Genomic DNA, 20,849 nt, shown 5'->3' with positions numbered 1-20,849 from the left:
GGGGGAAACCAGAGTAACCTGCAAACCTGTCCCTAGACAAGCCTGATCAGAGTTTGTTTCATAGATGGGGTAACTGGGACAATTTTTTCCCTGGCTAGAACAAGGATGCTTGCTAAATGCAGGGTTGGAATAAGAGTTTTCATGACTTCCCATACTTACAGGGATTTTTTGTGTGTCTTACTTAGGAACACACACCTTGTTTTTAAATATTCAGAGTTCAGGAACAGATTTTTTGGTTCTGAATCCAGTTAAATATAGTTAAATATAGGCAGTAGCTGTACAAATTTCTGTGTTCTCAGTGCCTTGCCTTAGCATATTAAATGAATGTTTTATGGAGTCTGCTATAAATACATCTGTTAAAAGATTTTTATCATACTTTGAAATGCCTGAGATTTAACTGCTACCTTTGTGCACTAATGATATACTAGTGAATGTGCACAGGAGATAAAATAAACCCAGAGAAATAGGGAAACTTGCATGTAGTGCTCTTGTTTTAGTAGCTCTCAGAGCTACTTTTCCTCTGTTTTCTCGTACGCTGCAGCACTGGCTTCATCCAACTCATGGTACATTAGGAACAATTTAGTATCATTTCATTTAAAATATGCAAGCTTTATATCGAGAATAAATGTGTAGCCACAAGGTAAAATTAAAAAAAAAATATATTAGTCTCATCATTAAAAAAAGCCTTTAAAGTTTCCATTATCCATTATGTCAGGTAGCAAATATCTTCTCAATGTAACTCCAGACATTAAATCTGTCAAGAGGCATGCAGTAAAATAAATGTCTGGGATACCTTCATAAACAAAAATCTTATTTCCATAATTCATACAGCTGGCTGGCATTTATTGGCACGTCAGGTGCAATGGGGACATTTCAGGAACATTAACATGTACAGCATCATTTGTCAACAAAGCAACAATGTAAGCAAATCGTTCAGAACTCATACAGATTTACAGCTTTCTCTGCCAGCTGCTAATTACGGTGTGCTCTGCCTATTTGGTATGGTCTTTTTTATTGGAAAATGACAAAGGGGTTATGGTATCCCAGTTTGGAATATAGATGCGCTTTTAGTAATAATATGAGTGGTAATATGACTGCACAGCCTGGAGTTTTGATCTAGTTGCACTAGTCTGATAATTGACCGGTTCTGATAGATGAAGGACAAAGAGAAATTCGCAGGGATATTTACTTACTTGTAGAAGTAACCTCTGCAAACAAAGAAATAATAAAATAGCAGAGAGCATGAAAAAGTATCCTTGCTTTAATATTGTGTTTTTTCCTACTGAACATGACAGGGAAAATTCAGTCCTCACTGAAAACCTGATCTGTTTATCGAGCAGTGCTCTGCAAGCCCTACATGGTACAGGCTGGCAAACACCCTTTGAATGTAGCTGAGTCCACTTTGATAAATAAAATTAAACTTTCAGCATTCTAAACAATGCAAAGGTTAAATAAAAGCTAACAATGCCATCACTAAGGGCCAAAAGATGTGCTAAGGATCTGTTTCTGACATCCTCTGTGTCCGTCTCTGTTTCTCTCCCTTTATTTGTTGTGTGTGTTCATGAATGTATGTGTTTTTGCAAGTTAATGACAGCAAGTCAGATCTACTTTTTATTTCCAAGCTTTGGCCAGTTTGCATTTCAGTCTCATGAAAATATAATTAGTAGGGCTTTATGCTCCAGATGTATAAATTCAATATGCTTTCAGAATTATTATACCTGTTATTCAGCCAAAGGTAAGAGGATTCTATTAGCTAAATACATATTTAGACACCTAATAAAATCCTTTATTCAGTTCTGTTTCTTAGTTTCAGTTCACGAACAGTAACCACCATTCTGAGTTAAGATCTTGACCATTTAATTTTTAAGAAAAAAGTAATTAGACCATATTATGGATTAATCCCTTGCCAATTTTCATTTTTAAATCAAAGTAATTTTAGACTTGGGAACTACATAATTTTATGCAGAAAAAGTATGTTTTGCCAACCTTATTAAAATCTTTAAAGACCATATTTTCTATAGGCTTCCAAAAATTATCCCACAAAAATGTGTGGGTGCACCCATCTGTACACATGAATGGGCAACTAGGAGCATAATTACCCACTTTTGCACATGCAAATGGAGGTGTTTAAGCACAAATTAGCTGACCCTCAGATTCTGCTGGTGCATTTCTCTGAGCTGGTTAATACTGTTTTGTTGAATTCCATAATATAGGTTAAAACCTCAGAAAGATTTTTAGATACAATAAGTTTTCTGTAAGATGTCTGAAAGTGCAGAAATCTTTTAAAAAATGTTTCTGATGCAACAGTGAAATGAGGTGTAGCTCAGTGCCAGTACTTGGGTGTCATTTTGGTTATAAGGACTGTATGATTCTTTCAATAAAATAAACTCCATTGGCTCCAGCAGCGATTACTGCCTGCCACTGCTTCTCCAGAAGCAAAATACATGTATTCCTACAGAGAGAAACCACTGCACTAGGATTATAAAAAATTGACCATCAATCTGAGTCTGTATGAGCAATCACAGCCGCTTTCGGAGTTATTTTGTATTAGAAGCAATTTACCCATCTGGAAGAACAAAGATATGTGCAAATGCTGGAGTGACTGACTTCCAGCAGATGCTTAAAGAAAGTTAAAATCCCAACTACTTGTGGGGTGCCTGGCCTCGATTTCTGACCTGGAAGTGTTCAATATGCTGAGGAGCCCTTCCGAATGCTGGGGCAGCTCTCTGGTACCTTGGCTTTGTGCTCCCTGCTTGCTGATGCTCTCCCACCACCCCTGGCCAGGCTCCTTGCCCACACAGCTGCACAGGGAAAAGGGGAGCAGTCGTAAAGCTTCTGGAATGAGACATGGAAATTAGTGGCTGCATCGCCTCGGTGTTGATTGTGTGAGTATTCTGGGATGGGGTGAGAAAAACGGGGATGAGCCTCGACTGGGGCTTGGCAGGGTGAAAGGGTGAGGTGTAGGAGAAGGGTATGAATTTCTAGGATGTGGGGCTAAATCGTGGCTTTGTGCTGCTGCACGGGTTTAGGGAAACAAACATTTATCTCGGAGCTTAGAAACCCAAAGGTTAATGACCCATGGAATTCACATTTACCCCCAATACGGTACCCAAATGTGACAGCCCTGCTGCAAGTCCTGATGGACAAATACCAGTAAATGGAAAACCAACTTTATGCTGTAATTCAGGATTATTTGAATTTACTTTATTTGTGAAATCTTTCCATTTGTCTTCATGCTTTTGTACATTTGAAGAAGAAGTTTAGGCATTCCTTGATCCATAGAGATTGCTTTTCTTCCTTTTCTTCCCTTTGATTCCACTTGCCTAATAATAATGGGCATTATCTTATATCCATATTTAATTTTATTATGTCACTCGCATTGCAAGAAAAGGATGTTCTTTTCAAACATTGTAATGCATTTAGTATTTCACTAGTCATCAGTTAAATCAATTTTTTCCCTTTATTGGATCTGAATTATAAATCAACTAGTCATTGTATGGGATACTGTATATGAATGTACAGTATATCATTATGATGTATCCTATAATAATGTCTCTTAGACATGAAAACTAAAGATGGTGGTTTAAAGTGCTGAGAGAGAAAAAATTGGAAACATCTGTTAGTAGGAAGTAGAGAAGACTTTTCATTAAAGTTTGTCAAGTGTATTTGATAGGAAGAACACACTGGGCCGTATTCTGCCACCCCTTGCATACACCCACCCCAGTACCCAGCCTGCTTTTTCTGTCTCGTGTAGAAAAGCCAAGATTATGGGAGACACTGAAAAGCCAGCTCTCTGCTTTGGTACAGAAGCTCGAAGAATCTGAGATCTGGGGCAGAAGGAAAGTTTTAAGGGAAAAGAGATATTAAAATGTAACCACTTGTCTTTGTCTGTGCAGCGGTAAGGAGAGCTGTCCTGCTCCTACATTGAGTATTTTAGCAAAATCACTGGGAAGAAGTGGTGTGGGAGAGTTTTGGGCAAATGCTCTTTTATTTCCACTTATGCACTACTTTCAAGAAGAGAGTAGAAAGTATAAAATAAAAATTGAGGAATGCAAAGATGAGTTATTTGGAGGCTTCTGATGAGCAGGTATCTCTCCCAGGGCACTGGGAACAAGCTGGGGAATGAAAAAAAAGCAAAACGAGGAAAATGGTTAAGGACTGTGTGTGTTTTATCTGAATTGTACTGGAATCCATGTACAGCAGACATGAGCTATCTATTTAAGAAAACCCTGCCGAGGCCATTTCACACTTACACAGGTTCCACTGCTTGTGCTGGTGTTGGCAGCAGGGATTTTGGCAGTGCCAAACCCATGGGGCACAGCTCTGTCTCTGCAAACCCAACCAAGGGGGTAGCTGCTGCTGGCACCACCTCACAGCCTTGTCCTGGGGCTGGATGTGTGGCACAACAGTGACATGTTCATCTCATCCCTACATCATTTCTGCACGCTGTCAAAGGCACGTTCGCACTTTAGAACTCCTTGGGCACAAGGTGAAATACCCTGTGCACCCACAGCACAGACCTCTTCTCTCGCTGGTGCAATAGTTTAAAAGCCAATATCTCACCTTGCCTTTGCAATTTTTTCCCATTTCTGCCTGCTCCCAGTGGTCTCTGAGCCCCACTGTTTCCATGATGATATACAGAACTATAAAATCAGATACAGCAGTCGCAGGGCCCGGTGCGAATTACTCCCCAAGTCAATAGAAAACAGAATATTGCTTATTGATTTGGTCTAGCCTGTTGTGTGGTCGATGGAGAACAAACTAATACAAATAAAATGAATCAATTGGAATCTGGCTGTGGACCTTGGTGAGTCACATGAAGTAGGTTTCTGATATCCTTTATCATCACGCACAGCCAGCGAAACAAGAGTGCTACTGTCTTCTGCTGGCGCGGAGAGTTACCTCAGGCTATACTGAAAAATGCTTTTTTCTTATTTTTAGACCTGAATCAGCCCATGCCAGCAAATGTATTCTTGTGAATACAGATCCTACTTTGTTGTAATGCCCATGGGAAGGCGGTAGTGTAACCTGTTTGGATGCAGCTGCAGACCACCTGTAGAGAAAGTCAAATTAGGGAGAGACCCCACTGTTCTTTGCATTAATGCTTTTTGTGTTGAGGCCTGAATCCCCCTCCCTCCCCCTTCAATGTATCTTTCTCAACTGGGGAGATGGAGAGCACGTTTTAAGACCTTCTGTCCATTTAAGGCATCTTGTGATTGAAAGAAGATTTGAAAGACTGTAAAATCTCCCAGTCACCAGTGAGCGATGGTGTGCAAGGAGCCTTAATACTTTCAGGATGACTTTTCCTCCTGGTCTTGCAGGTTTTGGAGGTGTTGTCTTTGTGGAAAGGGCTTAAAGGGCTCGTTTTTATCTCCCTCAAGTAATCTGCATGTTAGGGAAGTCTCCTAGGTTCGGAATGGAAGAGTGGTTGTCAAGAAGTAAAGCCTTAACTTGCCACACTTTTTGTCCCATTGTTTCTAAATAAAAGATGGGCAAACAAAAGGAAATGGCTCAAGTCTAAATGCAGTGCCTGTGTATCCTGAGTGTCCACTTTAAACAGGCACAACCTCACTGATCTTACTTAATGGCACTGAAAGTCCTTTTGCCTACAGATTTTTCTGTGTTCAGGACACAGGGATAGTTAAGCATGTAAACAGCTGGTTTGAGATTATATATCTTTGGTATGAGAAGTAGTTTTAGTTAGTTTAGTTAGCTCTCCTGCTCTCTCAGCTGCAACTGCCAACACTGCTGGTGTCTCTAACTTCTCAGCAGATTAAGCTTTTACTCATTTACCAGGTAGCATTTTGTTGCATAGCAATGCAATACTCTACCTTATGTCACATAAAAACTGCCGGCAATGAAAATTTCATGTCATTTCTACTTTTCACCCCGTTTCTTCACAGATGAATCCCACTGTTTTACTAATCGTTGACGTACTAGTTAACACAGGCAGAGCTTGTAGATGGAGGTAATGTCATCAAGCCTTGCCTCATTTTAAATTCCTTCCTCTCGCTGGTGATATCAATGTTCGCTGCAAAGACACTGATGATACTGAATTTAATTGGTATTTATGTGTAGGGTCATGGGTACTCTCAGAGAAGTTTCTGTGTAACTTTTCCCTAATTGAAATTAGATTGAAGTGTTGCTGTGTACACTGAGACTTAATGGTGACAACGTTGAGCCAGCTTCGGAGCTCAGATGCATGGCACGCATCCCAAGAAATCTGCTATGATGCTCCCACATACATCTATGCATATTTTTATGGTACAAGAGACATAAGGTGTGGAAAAGGAGCAGTCTCTTTAAGGGGGATGTGGCAACCCTATCTGCCAGTCATCTTGCCTCTGCTGTTCTATTCCTTTTACAGCCATTCTGCCTGGCTGGTATCTATAACATCTTTACATACGTGTTTAATGGCTGCACTGATTAAAACCCAGGGGAAACGGAGGGGACATGGGAGTAATGGACTGGCAGCACTGGTGCTGTGTGAGATTGGTTTTTTGGTCTGATTCAAGGATGTATTTTTCACCACTTTATATTTTAAATAGCATATTATACGAACAACCTGGTCTGCAAACCGTTGTGGGACTCGGTCTGAGGCTCACAGCTGCTGTGCAATGTGAAGGGCCAGTGCTGATATTGGCTATAATGAAATGTCACCATTAAATCCTTATTTTGTACCTTATTTTGACTCCAGACCAGTGCATCTTCTCCTCCCTAACACTTGTGGAGAGTACAGAAAAGTGAATTCTCACTGGTAGAAGTGTTTTGACTGGGAGTTTAATTTATAGCAGCTCATAGAATTGCAGTGTGTAATAAGCAATGTCCTTGAACATTTTTCATGTGCTTCTAAGTGACTCTTTAAAAAACATTGGTTTCCCTTGTAAAAATCATTAAACTTATTAAGGAAGAAGCAGTAGTCTGGGTTGGTAGTCATTCTAGTGCTTTAAATACTAGTGGATAATTAGTGACACGAATAAATTAAATATTTTTCAGGTATAAAGTTGAGGAAAATCACCAAATATTAACAAAGCTCCAAAATCAAACTACTTTGTGTCGCATGCTGTTTTAATGACTGTGGTTTATAAATGTGCATAATTCCAAAGAGATCACATGTTTCACATAATAAAAATTACTGTGACATAAAATATATATTTTCTTAAAAAGTACTTGTAATATCAAAAGGACTGTGAAGTATTAGCCATTTAATACAAATTTATCTTTTCTTGCAGATGATTACATTTTCATTTTAATTGCTCACATTTTCAGTTCTGATCTTAATGTTTTATAGTAGTGAAGACATGCCACAAAGAAAGAAAGAAAAAAAAAGATTTTATTTGTTAGTTAACAGTCTTCAGAAGTCCTAATTTGGCCAATGTGTTCTGCTGCAAAGTCTTGGAATGCTGTCTTGCAGTTTCAAAAGTGATCTTATTTGGCTTCCCAGAAACTATTATGCCTGGAGGATGCCATGAGAACAAGGGCTGCCTTGTTAACAAGTAGAAAACTCTCAAAAACAAGATAGGATCCTGATATAAATCATAATTTAGATGCACAGAGCTATGTTCACAACCACAGTAATGTAATTCATTTACATCTAGTTATTACTTATCTCCACCCGAACTCCGAAGTTCAGGAATGCAGCTGCCTTGTGCCTTGTGACTCGTGGGGGTTAGGGAAGAATGACATCACCAAATTTAAGCACATTACCACGCTGACATAGTGGCACCTTGTTTTCCCTTCCGCGGATAGAGCGGGGATTGTGTGCTACCCCCCATTCTCCCAAAGAATACCTTTTTTCCCCTTTCAAGCAGCTGCTATATGAAGGGTTGCAAATGTCACTTCAACTAATGATGAATGATGCTTGACCCTTGGACCTGTTACTATGAATTTTATGCAATGCTAAATTAATATGAAAGATCTCTGCTAGAAGACTTCAGCTATTATGCATGCAGCATAAATGATATGTTAAACAATCCAAATTTTTTTCTCATAACCATGGTAAAATGCAGAGCTGTTTCAACGTTTTTTGATGTGTATTTCCACTTCAGATTAGTATCTTTTTCTTTCTAAAAATATTTTTGGTAAGCAAATCAGTTTGCGAAAAACATTGTCAAAAGGGCAACTGGCCCACATGTCTTTGTTGTTCACGTTTGAATATAATTAATTATGTAAAGCAATAGTTAGTGGGAGCTTAACAATTAGCAGAATCTGTCAAATAGTCACACGGAAATTACTAACTAATTGAACTATTGGTCTTTATTGTTTCAGGAAGCGGGACAGAGTGTCATTCCTTTATCTCTTAAATTCGTTATTATCGCATATCACAATTTTCGAGCAATATATGCCTCCTAATAGATTAATACATAAATAACCCGCCCAGTAGTGCCACAGTGGGCAAAAGTGTTTGAAATAAAACCACCTGTTTTAATTAGTATTCAGATTCATGTTAAAAAATGGTAATCCTCTTGCAGTTATATGACATTTTTAAAGCTTTGAATTTCCATCTGTATCTTATATTATGATGTTTCAGGATTGTCGTGAGTTAATTATGTTAACTTCGGAAACATTGCCTGCATTTAGAATGAAAAACTTCAGCTTGAATAGCCAGGAAAGCAGATGCTATCTTTCTTGTCAACTGCTTTGTTGTGTGATGCCTTGAAACTTTTTTATAAGATTCTGTCTCCAAAAGGAAGTATAAATCTCCATTTATTTGAAATGTTGCTCTAATCTAATCAATATTTTAATATATTTCTCACGGGAGGGACCTGAATGCGTCTCAAGCAACCAAAGACATGAAAATCTCTTATTTTATGTAGAAATCCTCGTTATTACAAGTCCATTCACAAGACTAATTTGTAGAACAGGAAAAATCCATGTACTGTGAAGTTCTAAAACTGTTTTGAAGCATACCCTTGCCCTCCCGTAATATATGCCTGTAAGTTGAGGTGGAATGAGAGGAATTGGAAGCATTAACATTTAGGATACACCCCGGAAAGGAGAAATGGAGGCACAAATCAATGGCCAATGTGGCAAATCTGCTCTGGGCTCTACCAGAGAGAAAATGAAAACGCAAAATGCCGACGTGCGCGTGAGGTGGAGGGAAAGGTGTGAGGTGAGCAAGGATTTGGTGGATGCCGGAGGCGCCGCCGTCTCCTCCTTGCACATGAGGCTGTGTGGGAAATGGAAAACATCGTGACGTGAGTCACCCGAATTTCATCGCACCCCTTCCCTGCCAAGCAGGAGCCACAGGCACTGCCAGGCGTGTTTGCCTGTGCCCCGGGCTGTTCATGCATCTCCTGAGGCTCAGTGGGAGAAGATATGGAATGGCACGTGGAATTGCACGCGGCAGGGTGGGTGGAGATTATTTTAGGCCCACACTGGCCCCAAAATTCCAATTCAAAATTACCTGGGCAAGGTCTCAAATGTTGCTGTGTATGCTGCTCTGTGTCCCACCAGTTATGTGATTCCATGGGTTTCATGGACACAGGTTTGATCAGAGGCTTTGGGTTTCCACACTTGCAGAGTCATCCTATTCTTCCCATTGAAGTTATTTTTGCTGTCACAAAAATGCAATACAAAAAATTTTAATGTTTGTAAGCCAGCTCTGTGCAAAAGAAGCTGAAATGTGCAGGATAACCCATGCCTGGATCAGGACAGGATCCTCTGGTGTGACTCCAGAGTGGATGGAACCCCAAATCTGATGAGTCTGTATGAAAAAAGTGCACTTACCAAGAGTCTTCCATATTCAGGGTAACATGTGATTCTCAAAACGCATAAAAATATTTGAAAATTTATGTTATTATTAGCACTATTATTATCAAAGGACATTTCGTTAACATTTAAAAGTCCTTCAGTGCACTTGAAGATATATTTGTTTTAGCAACTTATATAATCCCCTCCTGTTTAAAGTTTTGTTTTAAACACACACAATTATCATCTCATATGCCCTGATTCAGTAAGTACTTAGAAGCATTCCTATCTTTAACAGCATAGCTAGTCCCAGCTAATATCCAGGGAACGGAATTAGAGCTTCAGATATTAGCAAAAAGTAATGCAAATGTGAATTAACCAACATGGTTTTGAAGTAAGTTGACTGAAGACTTTTTATTCCTTAAACCGAACGCGAAAGTTTGACAAAAAATTAAAAAAAAAATCAAAGCAAGCATTACTGATATTAATAATTATTTTTAAAGTATATAAAGTTGAATAATTTAGTCTGGCAACTTGAAGGAATTAGGCACTGAAATAACCTTCCAGTAAGGGTAGTGAAGAAAAATGTTAATGGCTTTGAGGCAGAACCATCAGCAAAAATATATTAGCAAATTTAGATATGTTCATACATATATATATGCGTAATATATATGTACATATTTGTGGACATATAAAATAAGAATGGTATTTTTGCTAGGTTTTAGCATGTAAGTCACATTAATTAATGTAGTTGAAGTTATCTGCAATGTCAAACATTACTATTTCCAAGCTAATAGAATTTATAATTTATACTTATATCAAATTTTACCAAATTTATATTCATACCTTTGCCTTTCCTGGTGTAACTTTCCTTACAGACAAACCTACATCTAACATGGTGCTCTGCTATGGAAAACTATCACTATCTCCTGTCTGTCCATGAGGTGAAGTGATATTCTCTGATCACTGTAAAACTGATAACAAATTGTTGTGTTAGGTAACAATCTCAGCCAAGTTTTCATGAACTGAACCACGAGAGGTGAAGCCTGAATTATTCTTATTACCCAAATGCAGTCCTGGATTTTGGTCTTGGGTTTTTCAAGGCGATTCACTTTATTGCTCATAGAAAAAAACCAAGGAATTCCTAAAGGCAAGGTGCAAGCATTAAAGTGCTAGTTTGAAAGTATTTAACAAAGTGTCCTTTCTTTTTGAATAAACTTGAATAAAGTGTTTAAATGACCTCTTCCTAACCAGAAGAGAATATAGAGAAGAAATTAAGCTTTATTGGTAAATTAAAGCCCAAATCCCATGGTTGATGAGAGATATGGTCCGTTTGAAATAGTTACAGTTTCAGACTTTCTCTTCTACAATCAGCGGGTGGAGACCAACATAATCCAATTAATTGTAATTCCCTTTTGTGGCACTGGTACAGTGGTGAATGATATAGTAAGTCCATTGAAGTCTTATCTTTGGTCAGATAATCCAAATGGATTCATATTATGAAACAGTCCTTTATAAAAGTTCTGATGAACAGAAGTGTTTTGACTTTAGCGAACCAAAAGATAAATTCTATACAAAATAAAATGTTTTGTCCTTGACATCTACAGGGCTTGTGTGCACCTGATTTCATGTAAGAATACTTCTTTCAGATGCTCTGCTTCAAAGAGCTCGTTCATTAAAAAATAAAAATGTCAAATTTGTTGTCTGGACATCCTAAAAACAACAAGGTGTGAGAACACAGATTTACTTGTGTGGGTAACCTGTATCCCTGGAAATAGTCCCATCAAAATAAATGAGGTTACAGATACGAGGAATATGTGAATAGCATTTTGAGACATGTGTAGATTTCTATTTTTCTAATAAAACAACAAATAAGGTTTCATTGATAATCCTTATGGCTGTAAACAAATTGTATATGTTTGTTCCCTTCTAGTATTGTAGAAGGACTAGGGGAATTGCTTAATTTTAGCCTGAGCTTTGATCTATTTACATTTGGAAATCATTTACATAGAGGAAGTTATAATGATCTTTATTGTTTTGTTAATTATTTCCTTTGATTATTGAAACTCACTCACTGAGGCACAAGCTCATTGTTACTGGGGTCAGTCACAATAATATATTTGGCTGTGTGCAACAAGTCAGGATTGGGTGGTATTCTTGTTTTTTGAATTGTTTTCATGCAGACCCTTTCAGTTTAACAATCACTGGAGACAGGACTGATTTAATGCATCGCTCGTCTGATCCAGTGCTTCATATTTTGTATTTCTCCTTCCCTTTAAAGTTGTCCATAGCAAGCCCACACTACAGCAGAGTGTTTTTGCTTGTAGCATGTTGAAATCTTATATTTACTGAAGGATACTGAGATGCCATTTGTGGAAGACAACACACTAGACAATATATTGAGGTCAGATCTTTGCAGACTCTCTCAAAAATACTCTTTTCCCTTTATTTTTTCCTCTCCCTTAAAGTGTCTGGTTGAAATTTAATACAAAGACTTTTTTACCCTTTGGGGTACATTACATATGAAATAATTTATGACCCATGAATCACAAGAAAGCAGTGAATTAGGTTTCAGATAAGTCTGCCAAATATTACAAAACATTGTGTACAGATTTTTGGACTATGAAAAGGCTTTTGACAAGAATGGAAATAGAAGCAGTGTTAGAAACAGCAAGAAGGGGAAGAACAGAACAGCTATATGACAGAATCCTAAAGCACTCTGAGTTAGTAGCACAATTAAAAAGATATGAATATGAACATATTTTTGAAGTATGAAAATGGGACAGAGAGTCATTGTCCAATTCCTCTCTGTATTAGATCTTCAGAGCCTTCAATTTATTTAAAATGTAGATTTGCGGACACTGATACACATAAATCTGATAAAAGATCTGACTGTAAATGGAGAAGAAAAAAAAGATAAAACTCCTAAAATTAGATTGCAGAGAAGCTTACTGTAGAGCAATTACAAAATAAAAAAAAAATGTTAATAACAGATTTGAAGTTGGAAGGCAGATATTTACCTTGACTAATGTATGTATACACAATGCACAGCAAAGAGGGGAAGATCAATCAAGTCAAAAGCAGAATTTAGAATGGACTTTTCCCTTTGAACAGTGAAATGTATCCTGGAGAATAAGTTACTGGACTAAGCAAGTATTAGATCAGTATTTTGGTATTTTGTTCTGTATTTGGTATTTTTTGTTCTCTAGACATTAGCCCAGCTGAAAACAAAGAAGGAAGAATAAACAGAAAAAATAAAGTGTGCTTTAACTATTAGGAAGAAGCTGAAGTTACTATACAATAAGTAGAGAGAATTAGATAGAGGACAGAATCTCAGCACTGTAAGATAAATGCAATTTCCCCTCAGCACAGACATTTAATTCCTGTGAGTTGCAGAAAGTCTGCCAAGCCCCTTCCTGGTGTTCAGGCAGCCTTGGTGCTCTGTGGGAGGGCAAGGGCTGGGTGGGAATTCCTCTGTGCTCCTTTCTTGTCCCTTTTTTTAAACCCTGGGCAGTACATACTATTTCTGGCCCCAAAAGAAGCAGTGATCAGGCCCTGCAGGTCCCCCTGCTCGGGCTGTGTCTGCCTGCTCCTACTCTTTGTTTACAAGTCACCTCCAAGAGAGTCTGGCAGGAGTATGTTGATCTGTAAACAGGTGGTCTGTTTATTCTTAGGGAGCTTTCAGCTGCGTTTTGAGGGGAAATATTCTCTCTTTAAAATCATTCCATTTCCCATACGGAATAGTTGATTCAGCTGAATTTAATGAATTTTAAAAGTACTTGTAATTATAATCCCATCACAGTAATTATTGCTTCAGATCACGATGATAGAATATGCTAAGTCAAAGCTAATATCTGTCATTGAAGCTTGCAGCAGGTATTGGCAGTGAATTACATGTGAGTACCTTGGTGATGATACCTGGTTCTGGCTGCCAAAAGTATTGTCCTTTCAGTACCACTGCATATTTTTATACTTTCAGTTCTAAACAGCAAGTGATAGTGTAGAAATTTCCCTGGCACTGCGGCATCACTGGCTGACCACTTTTCCAAACCTTTGAACGCCTCTGTATGCCTTCATCATGTACCACCCCTGAACTCCTCAAGTGTACTGGATCTTTTCACAGAAACAATGAGACAGTTCATCCCTCTCTCACTATTTGGGCTTTGTGGAATTATATGAGGATGAATATGACCCAGTGTGCCCAAGTGCAGAAAATTTTTCTTTTTCTGGCACAGGCTGGGGTTTAAGTTAGCAGTACTTGGTTGTTCCAGCATGCCCCCAGGTCAGAGAATTGTCATTTGGGAGGACTGGAATAAGCAGCACTCTGGGTGCACACAGAGATGTTCTGGATTTTAGCTGAAGTTGCTCAGTAATTTGTGCTTGGACTTCATGGAAATGGGCACTCCAATAATAAACACATGTTCAGGCTCTGTAACATCACAGCTTAAATTTTCTGTGGAGAGGGCATGCCAGGTTCCTCCAGCAGAGGAGGAGAAAAGCACACAAGCTTTCTTTTGCTGACTGTATCCCTGATAAGTCATCAGTGCTAGCATTGGATGGATTCAGATGAGACTGTTTAGAAATCCATTGCAGACAAAATGTAATGATTTGCTTAGCTGACATTTTCCTTGATTTGTTTAAACACTTTTGGAGGTGAAGGGCTGGGCATTGAGTTCAGGCAGGACAATGGATCTCCGAAACCTAGCAAAGGAGAGAGGAAGAACTCAAAAAAATCCACCTGAATGAGGGAATTATTGCTTCAAGAGTTGAGGTTTTTGTTGTGCTATTTCATAGAAGTTCCAGGGGGTTTATGGACTTTGGAGAGTGTATGTAGACTGCAATGACAGGGCAGGATATACTCCAGGGGAGGAAGCTCAGCATCCTGTGCTGTTTCACCAGGAGATTGAGCTCCTGGTCATAGAGTGAGAAAAAATCTTCACCACCTCACATCATCCTATTGCTGTCATGTCTGGACATCTCTGTACTCAATTGCTGCTCTAAATTGAGTGTTTGAAAGAAGCTGTCTGCCCCAAGAATGTTGCTGTGTCTGTGCACTGGTAATCAGGAAAGCTGTGGCTTGGAAAATGCAGATACAGCAATGGAACACACACACACCCCTTCCAGTGTACAAATTGGTGTTTGTGCTGTCAGTCATGAGAAAAGCCCTCACAAAGAAATTTTGTGATGAAGAGCTGTGCTGGTGCATGTGGAGAACTTCTGCTGGAGTCTGTTCTTCACTTTTTTCCTTGTGAAGACCATGAATGATCAGGAAAATATTTTTGAGGAATATAGCTATAAAAAAAAAAAAAAAAAGGGAAAAAAGGTGTCTCCAAATTTCATACAGGGTCCTTCAAGTTGGGAAAAAAAGCACGATGACACTGGTCAGTTCTTTTCCAGTTCACCAGTCTTTTCCTGGTGTTTGCATGAGGAATTTTTGTTTCCTCTTTCAACCACAGGACTCTATTTTGGATCTCTCAGTAGTAAAATTCCTATTGGGATGAGTGAGTCCAAAAAATTTCCCAGGATTTAAGCCAACTGGGAATTCTTTGTGCACACTCAGCTTCTCTGCAATGATTTTTTTTTTTTGTGAGGGAGATTATAAGGATTATTTAACAGTGCCATGGAGGACTTTCTCCAAGGGACATCTCCCTCAGCTTATACACTGCTCACTGGGATGAAAACCCAGCGCTCTCAAGTTTTCCACACTGGATGAAGGGATTGATTTACCCAAATGCCAAATTTTCATCCCAGTGCTGCTGTGTGCAGCCACCAGCAGGGAAATGATGGAAAAGGCAGCAACAGCAGCAAATGGATCACAGAATGAGACCCAAAAAGACCCTGAATCACCAAAGGCTTTAGGAAGTTTTTTGAGGGCACAGCCCCCACAGCAAACCAGCATTGCCAGCTGGGTTTGCAGGACTTGCTTCCCACATGATTTGTGGTCAACCATGAGCTGCAGGAATGTGGGTTGCTCAAAGGGGGCAAAAACCTCTGAAGGTGGAGCTCTGGCACGCGATGGCAACATGGGCAGGAGACAGCTTAGAGCTGGGAAAATACAAGCTATGAAATATCTGAAAAGACAAGTGAAGGAGCAGGGCTCTCAAATGACTGCGTTTTGCTCCTAGAGATTAGTGTACATACCAGGCAGGGCATGTGGTTAGAGGAACCACATCCATTTTCTTTCAAAGCTCAGCTCTCTCTACAGCTTTGGTTAATTTTCATATATTTTTATATTTTTTTCCCCTGTCTTTAGCTGATCTTTCCATAGATTACCTTCTTCCTTTCTGAACCTCAGAATAGCACCCTTAAACCAAAGCTGATCTCCTGTTCGCTTCTACTGCAGACATTACAAGTGCCATTAAAAATGTGAATTGTTGAAAAGGCTGAATAATAACACAGTGAAACACACGTTCCCTTCACAAATGTATTGTGTATCGATTTTTTTAAACTAATAACCTTGACAAGTGCCCACACTATTTTTTTCCCCTTAATGTGGTCTTTATATTTTCAGCCTGGGTATTAGCATAAATTTTATGGGATTTTCTGGGCATATTTGTGTCTGTATCTAAGATATATGATATCAACTGGCAGTGATGGTTGAACTAATCAAATACTACTGACAAGTTAAAGCAAATTTTTAGGACTGTGAGATTTTGAGCATCTTCCCAGATACAGTATCTCCTGACTGAAAGCAGTCCTTGACTGTCAAGTTTAAATACCAGATTTGGGACTTAATCTTTATGTAAGCAAAACACCCCAATAAGAAGTATGTCTGAGTAAAGCCAAAAAGCCAGGTCCTCCCCTTAAACCCAGCCTGAAATGTGTGTGTGTGTGTTTGCTTATGGCCCTTTTGCCATGGCATGAGAGTGATTCCAACCAGTGGGAACCAAATGAGAGTCTTACACTGAATGGACTTCTATTTTCTTTTCCTTTTTTTTTCTTTTTTTTTTTCTTTTTTTTTTTTTTTTTTTTTGACTTGGCATTTGTTCCTTCTAGCAAACATTTTTAAAAACTCTCTTATTGCTAGAGGGAAAATTGACACCCTTTGCTTTCACGATGATACATTCCTAACACGTTTCCTTGAAGAGCTGGAAATGGTGCAAAAATCTGGTAAGATAAGTCTCTATAAAGCCTTAGAAGTCAAGCATTCCACTTTAGACATTTAAGACAAATGCATGGCAAAAACAAGTTGTGTTTCTTTTTTTTTTTTTTTTAAGGTTTCTACTTAAAGTTCTGTGCCAAAGCTACAGTACTTATACATTTTCTAAATGTGTTTTAAGCAATAAGTTGTACAACATTTTTAGAACATGTGTTAAGCTATTTCTCTAAGAATGAAGCTCTTAACAAAACATAAGCACTCTGCATGAGATCTTAGCAGCAAAGTGCTTAAAAGATAAAGTAAGAATTGGTACCATGGGAAGAACACCAGCTGTAGAGCACACAGGTCCATTATGAGAAGTATGGTAGTGGGTAGGGAGAAAATGATTTAATCAGGAGTAAAACCAATTTTATTATAAGGGCACGCAGGGGGTGTGGCACCATAGTGAGAGGGACATTTCAAAATATCTGACAGATTTCAACAATGTGAAAACCCACCCTGTTCTTTAAAGTGACAGTAAACCCCATCAGGTCTCTCTTTTTGATGCTATTGTTAACAGTTGACTGTTTAAAGCTGGCCTGCTAAGATGCTGTCGATCTAGTTCAATAGTGTGTGGCAAAATAAAAGGCTAATTGTTGAAATACGATCAATCAAATATGATCTCAGAGTCTAAAGAAGATCCCCTCTGGTAACTCATTTGAGATCAAATCATTACTTTTATGATTGAGGTAATTGAATGGGAAAAAAAGAAAGAAAGGGGAAAAAAAAAAGAGAGGCTTGAAACCAAAGAAGCAAGCAAGACATCTAAATGAAATGCACAAGTCTGCCTTTGTTCCAGCTTTGTCTCACATTACTCCAAGTTAAGGAACTGGGTTCATTCTTTATTTGTATACATCTCCCAAATCCAGAATTTTGGAAAGCATTTAATAACATTTATTAAATAAAAGTTGAAAGATGACTCCATTTTGAATAAGATTTTCTACCCAAAAGTAGAGAAAACCGTTACAGTAGGGGGATCTGGTGTTGGGGGTGTCCACATGTCTCCAATGATTTTACCATTTTGTTTAGCAACAGTTCAGTAAAGAGGCTGCTCTTGAAGCCCACTGAATTGCTACACATGAAATTTCAGTGACATTTAGCAAAACATTTCAGGACTGTGTTGCTTCAAATTGAATTTGTTCAGCAGTTTTCATGGTTGGCCCCCGATTTGCATTCAGACTGAAATTTTCTAAAAGAGAAAATCATAGCACATGGGGAAAAAAAGCAAACTCCATTTTTGGAGTAATAGAACTTGGAGAAAGTGTGTGTCATTTTGTATCATTTTAATTTGGACTAATAAGGATTTGCTCTTTCCTTGAGTTTTATATGGATTGTGATCTCACTGTTTGTTATGTTCTAACAGTATCACTCTTCTAGAATTAAAAAGAAAAAAAATCAGAAAAAGAAACTCAAAGAAAAATAGAATAATCACCCAATCTTGTTTTATTTTTATTAGAAACTCTATTTTAGCATTTAGTTTCTTTTATATTTAAATTCCTTAGCTCAGTCAAGCTTCAAAAGAAAACATTTTTTTTTGTTTGCAAAACAGTTTTGGAGGCACTTGTGGTTTGTCTTTAGTGTGTTATCATTTTTGACAGCTTTGCATAGCCTAGGTAGGCCAACAGGGGTCTGTCTAATATTGTTGCTGGGCAAATCTTCCTCCCAGAGATGAAAACCAAACAAAATATTTTTGAAGCAGTAAGAAGGAATTAATATCCTTTCTCTCACAGTCCTCTATTCCTTACTGACATTACATTCAGGCAAAAAAAAAAAAAAAGAAAAAAAAAAGAAAAAAAAAAAGGAGAAAAACGTTCCCCATTATTCCCTTGTACATAGCAAGGCTAACACATGTAAAGCAATAACTCATTTTCTATTGCCATGTTTAGCATATGTCTCCTGTTGGCTCAGCAAGGCCTTTAGGCCGGTCCCTTGAGCCGTCCATCGTTGGCAACTCTTAGCCCCTCGGCCTCAAAACCAAATAGCTTTGAATCATGTTGAGCTGTGATGCTAATTTTCATACTGATGCATTATGGGAATAAATGTATCTGACATACTGTGTCAATGGTACTGTCTCTTTGTGTCTCTTGTTTTTTTGTTAGCTGCATTCCTACAGATGGTATTCCATTGAAAATGTTCTCTTCCTACAAAAAAAAAAAAAGAAAAAAAAAGGGAAAAAAAAAAAAACATGCACAGCACCAAACCTCTAGGTGCAGAAGGCTGTTAACGGTTGCTGATGATAGTAGGCAAACATTAACATAATAATTAGTGTCTTGTAATTGTTTCATTAAAACCAGTTGTTCCATTTCTCCTCGTGTTTTCCCAGAAGAGAAGCTGAATTTGGACGACAGCCAGTGGGAGGACATCCACGTTGTCACCGGAGCACTCAAGATGTTTTTCAGAGAGCTGCCTGAGCCGCTGTTCCCATACTCCTTATTTGAACAGTTTGTGGAGGCGATAAGTAAGTACATCACATACAGTAGCAGCTAGTGGAATAGCCTGTTACATAAAAATAATAATAAACTTAAAAAATAGAAGAGCAGGGACATCTAAAATCTGACTTACCTTCCATTATGCGTGATCCTGTATTTTTATTGCTTTTTGGGACTGCCTTTTATCTCTTACAGCGTTTAGGTGTTTAACTGGAGAGAAGGAAAAAAAAATTCAAATTGTTGATCTGTAAATTTTGTCTCTGCATTTTGACTGTAGTGCCTAAAATGGTTTAGGAAAGAAATTAAAATGTGTATGTATTCAAAATATGCTAGGCTGATAATCCATATATCCCCAAACACAAGAGAGAGACTAATAATTGTGAATCATGTTAGAAGGGGCTGTCTTTATGTTAATCAGAATGAAATGCGTGTGTTTTGTTCCACAAGGTTGCAGACTCTTGCCTTGCAGTGATCACAAAAAGAATGCAAAAACATTCATGTTCTCATTTTCATATCTACCTTTGCTAGATTATTATTTTTTTGTTTAAAGTTGGCAGGCAGCAAAAGTATTTTCAAAGTCCCAGGCATTTATTCCGTTCCACGTCTCTGTGGTTTATGTGCTGCAAACCCTCCCTGTATTTAATATATGCAGGTGCATTTTGTAAAACTGTATCAGCTTGGAAAAACTTGACAAAAAAACCCAGTGATTTGGGGGTTTGCTCCTGTTAGAAAGGGGGGGAGGGAGAGGGATAGCTTAAAGGGAAAAAAGCCGAGCAGCAGATTAATTAAAGATCCAATGGAGAAAATCTCTAGGAAAAAAACAAACCCAACAAAGTACTCAGAGGTCTGATTTCTGAGTGATGGGCACACATTTTTGCCATTGCTGTTAATGAGAGCTGGGTGTGCACATGCGCAGCTGTCGGGGAATACGAAACCCTTAATGTACAGCTCACTTTGATTTTATATTCATAAGAGTCTTTAGTTCAACTAAAGCTTTTCAAGACCCAGCATCAGATATAATGAGGTTAAATACATCTCATAAGATCCTTCCCTGCTCAGTTATTTGGAGGTGCGGTGCAGTTAAATTACCTGAAATTTACTCCTGGCAGCTTACTTCCTTCTCCTTCCAAAGGAAATCAGGTGGGGAACATCATCTCTCAAGTTTAAGTTCCTGTTGCACAGCGTCTGCAGTGCTAAGAGGGAAAAACAATAAAGAATTTCTTATTGTTCAGCTCCTGTGATGCCTTGGGATAAGATGCTCATTGAAGCACCAGCACCTGAACATGCCCTTCAGGTGGTTTTGCATCCATCTGCTCTGCCTCTTGGAAAGGAGGAGATGAGGTATCCTCTCGTGGGCCAGAGCCTGACAGATCATCCACACCTCCTATGCTGTCCAGTATTTAATATTGAGGAAGAACTTCTTTACACCGAGGGTGGCAGAGCACTGGAAGAGATTGCCAAGGATTTCATGGAGTTTCCCCCTGTGTCACCTGCTCCAGGTGGCTCTGCCTTGGCAGCTGGGGATGGACTGGGGGAATCTCCACACATCCCTTCCAACCCCAGCTATACAGTAATTCTGTGGTCTGCCTTCT

At 38.6% G+C, this 20,849-nt stretch overlaps 1 protein-coding gene across 2 annotated transcripts in view; it reads left to right on the top strand.

Annotated features, from left to right (window-relative positions):
• Positions 1–20,849, top strand: part of ARHGAP15 (Rho GTPase activating protein 15) — a 322,242-nt gene that overhangs the window by 245,221 nt on the left and 56,172 nt on the right. For both annotated transcript variants that reach the window (XM_064717976.1, XM_064717977.1), the window contains one exon: positions 19,152–19,286. In XM_064717976.1, coding sequence (XP_064574046.1) covers positions 19,152–19,286 — 135 coding nt within the window. The remainder of the gene's footprint in view (positions 1–19,151; positions 19,287–20,849) is intronic.

The sequence above is a fragment of the Zonotrichia leucophrys genome, chromosome 7 (assembly GCF_028769735.1).
Source record: "Zonotrichia leucophrys gambelii isolate GWCS_2022_RI chromosome 7, RI_Zleu_2.0, whole genome shotgun sequence".
NCBI classification, from domain to species: domain Eukaryota; kingdom Metazoa; phylum Chordata; class Aves; order Passeriformes; family Passerellidae; genus Zonotrichia; species Zonotrichia leucophrys.
This window is presented reverse-complemented; position numbering and strand designations above follow the sequence as displayed.